Below are 2500 nucleotides of genomic sequence, written 5' to 3'. Positions count from 1 at the left end.
AGAGTTCACCAAAGAGTATCCAATCACTGGCCGTTTCATGTCCTAGCAAGGCTAGAACACTGGGCATTGAGATAAGGCCAATATCTCTAAAACGTGACACATTTGGACCATAATTCTTTGTTGCAAGATAAAGGAGGTGTAATGACTACCATTTTCAGTCTAAACTCAATTTTGACACCATTCGTAGTTACTGCACTTTGTAGGGCAAGAGTTGCATACTGTATCTTTAATAATCTCTGTGCCTGTGTTTGGAGTGTGTGCCCGTGTGTGTGTTTGCATACGACCAACGTAAATACTCACTGCTGTGTGGACATGGCACCACGTTGCACGACCGGTAGATGGCTCTTTTGCCCGTGCAGTAGCGCCCGTTGTTGCGGGGCGGGGGGTTGTTGCACAGGCGCTGGGCGAACTGGACCCCCCCTCCACACGAGCGGGAGCACGACCCCCATGGACCCCACGAACTCCAGCTGCCATGGTTAGAGGCCTGCGGAAAGAGCGACAGACGGCAAGGGTAGAACGTTTGCTTTCTTTCTTTCTTTCTTTCTTTCTTTCTTTCTAGATTAGCATGTGACTGTAACACATCTGCATTCCTATGCACTGTTTTGCTTTGAGAGACACAGGAGGGGAGAACGATTGACAGGGAATTGTTCAGATAAAAAGCAAAAGATGGATGTGTGAAAAGAAAGAGAGAGAATAGAAGGACATAGCAAAATATGTAGCCTATGTATGGGGAAATAAACATGATGTGCAAAAAATTTGGAGGGAAAGAGTTTGACGGAAAGGACAAAAACGAGAGGGAATGGGTCAATGTTTATACGAGCACAGAGAAAGAATGAGAGAGAGAGAGAGAGAGAGGAGGGGGGGAGGGAGGGAGAGAAAGACAGAGAGAGAGAGAGAGAGAGAGAGAGAGAGAGAGAGAGAGAGAGAGAGAGAGAGAGAGAGAGAGAGAGAGAGAGAGAGAGAGAGAGAGGAGTACAATTATCACACTCTTGTGACTGGAACATGATCATACCCCTCCGTCCCCAAACTCAATAAACTTGACAAGGGCCTCCCTTGAGGAGCTGCTATGCACCAATAAGCACACTCAACAGAGAGAGAGAGAGAGAGAGAGAGAGAGAGAGAGAGAGAGAGAGAGAGAGAGAGAGAGAGAGAGAGAGAGAGAGAGAGAGAGACAGAGAGAGAGACAGAGAGAGAGAGACACACACACACCGCACTATACTGCCTCCCAGCCTGCCTGCCTGCCTTCCTGGTTGACTGACTGCCTGACTGCCCACCGGGTCTCATGTTCAAAGCCACTGCTGCCGGCATTCTCGGAGGACACATTAGGTTACACAAAGAAAAGGGAAACAGAACAGTGGCCACTGCCTGATCTTTGACAGGGACCAAATATAAAAGCAGCACCAAAGTTTTCTTTTCCAAAAGTTTGAATAAGGTCCTGTAACAATTTCTTTGAAGGGGTCTTTGTACTGTAAGGCTGTCACGTAATGGTCATAAGATTGACATGACCTGTGTCAGGAACAGCTATTGAGTGACGTTAATGACTGTTGTCATAATGTGTCATTCGATTTTTGGAATGTCATGACACCCAAATGATGTCAACTTGACATTTCAAAAGAAGAATGACATATTACCACAACAGCCATAAACATTAATAATATACCTTCCATGTTCCTGACAAGTGTCATGTCATTCTTATGTCAGTCAATGACATGACACCCTTATGTAGGCAGCTTCTACGAAAGTGCTAGCTATTGTTCTCATTACATAGCATCTAAATAGTTGGTTCAGGGATTAATTAACTCGTTAACGAGGTGAACGGCACTCCTGAATTCACTTTGTGGCCCATGAGCTATAACAGCGCTATGAATGCTTGCAAAACTAGATCTCCAGCAGCTCAGTATAGCTTAAATAAGCTATGATTGTGTTTGTTTTGTTTTCCTTTGTGGATGTAGGCTCTACATCAAGGTGAATGCACATGGCACAGCAAATGTGTCATACATATCTTTAGGCGTGCAGTCATGTTCAAGTCCAGGGACGGTGGAACAATTGAAAAAGTTTGGAGGGCTACGACGTTTTTGGTTGGTAGTCCGAAGGTGGTCTTTGGTCAAAAAATAGGATGCTAAAAAAATTAAGTATCCAAGGCACTCTTCCCAAAAAAGTTAAAATAGCTTTATTAAATGGCTAAATCATTGTAGAAAAGTTAAAAACGCCTCCAGGGACGGTGGCTTGCACGGCCTGCATTCTCAGCAGCCACATTAGGTTACACAAGGGGAAGCGGAAAGGACACTGAGGAAGGGCATACTCTGCTGCAACATGATCACACGGAATTCTGTGCCATGAACGCGGACCATTGTGACACAAAATCTGTGTCAGTTTCACAGATTTTGCCAAAATTCTGTGATTATAGTCATGAAAGTGCTTTCCATGATGTGCCCACGGAAGTGCTTTCTCGCTTTTCTGCAACTCTATGTTCCCACCGTTTTATATTGCAATTGATGTT

At 44.8% G+C, this 2500-nt stretch overlaps 1 protein-coding gene across 1 annotated transcript in view; it reads right to left on the bottom strand.

The window, feature by feature from the left end:
* The window catches only part of LOC134463862 (A disintegrin and metalloproteinase with thrombospondin motifs 5), a 44784-nt gene that overhangs the window by 10101 nt on the left and 32183 nt on the right, over positions 1 to 2500 (bottom strand). The window contains exon 5 of the mRNA XM_063217185.1: positions 301 to 484. Coding sequence (XP_063073255.1) covers positions 301 to 484 — 184 coding nt within the window. The remainder of the gene's footprint in view (positions 1 to 300; positions 485 to 2500) is intronic.

Source organism: Engraulis encrasicolus, chromosome 15 (genome assembly GCF_034702125.1).
Source record: "Engraulis encrasicolus isolate BLACKSEA-1 chromosome 15, IST_EnEncr_1.0, whole genome shotgun sequence".
In the NCBI taxonomy this organism is placed as follows: Eukaryota; Metazoa; Chordata; class Actinopteri; order Clupeiformes; family Engraulidae; genus Engraulis; species Engraulis encrasicolus.
Note: the sequence above shows the minus strand (reverse complement) of the source record. Positions and strands in the feature narration are given on the sequence as shown.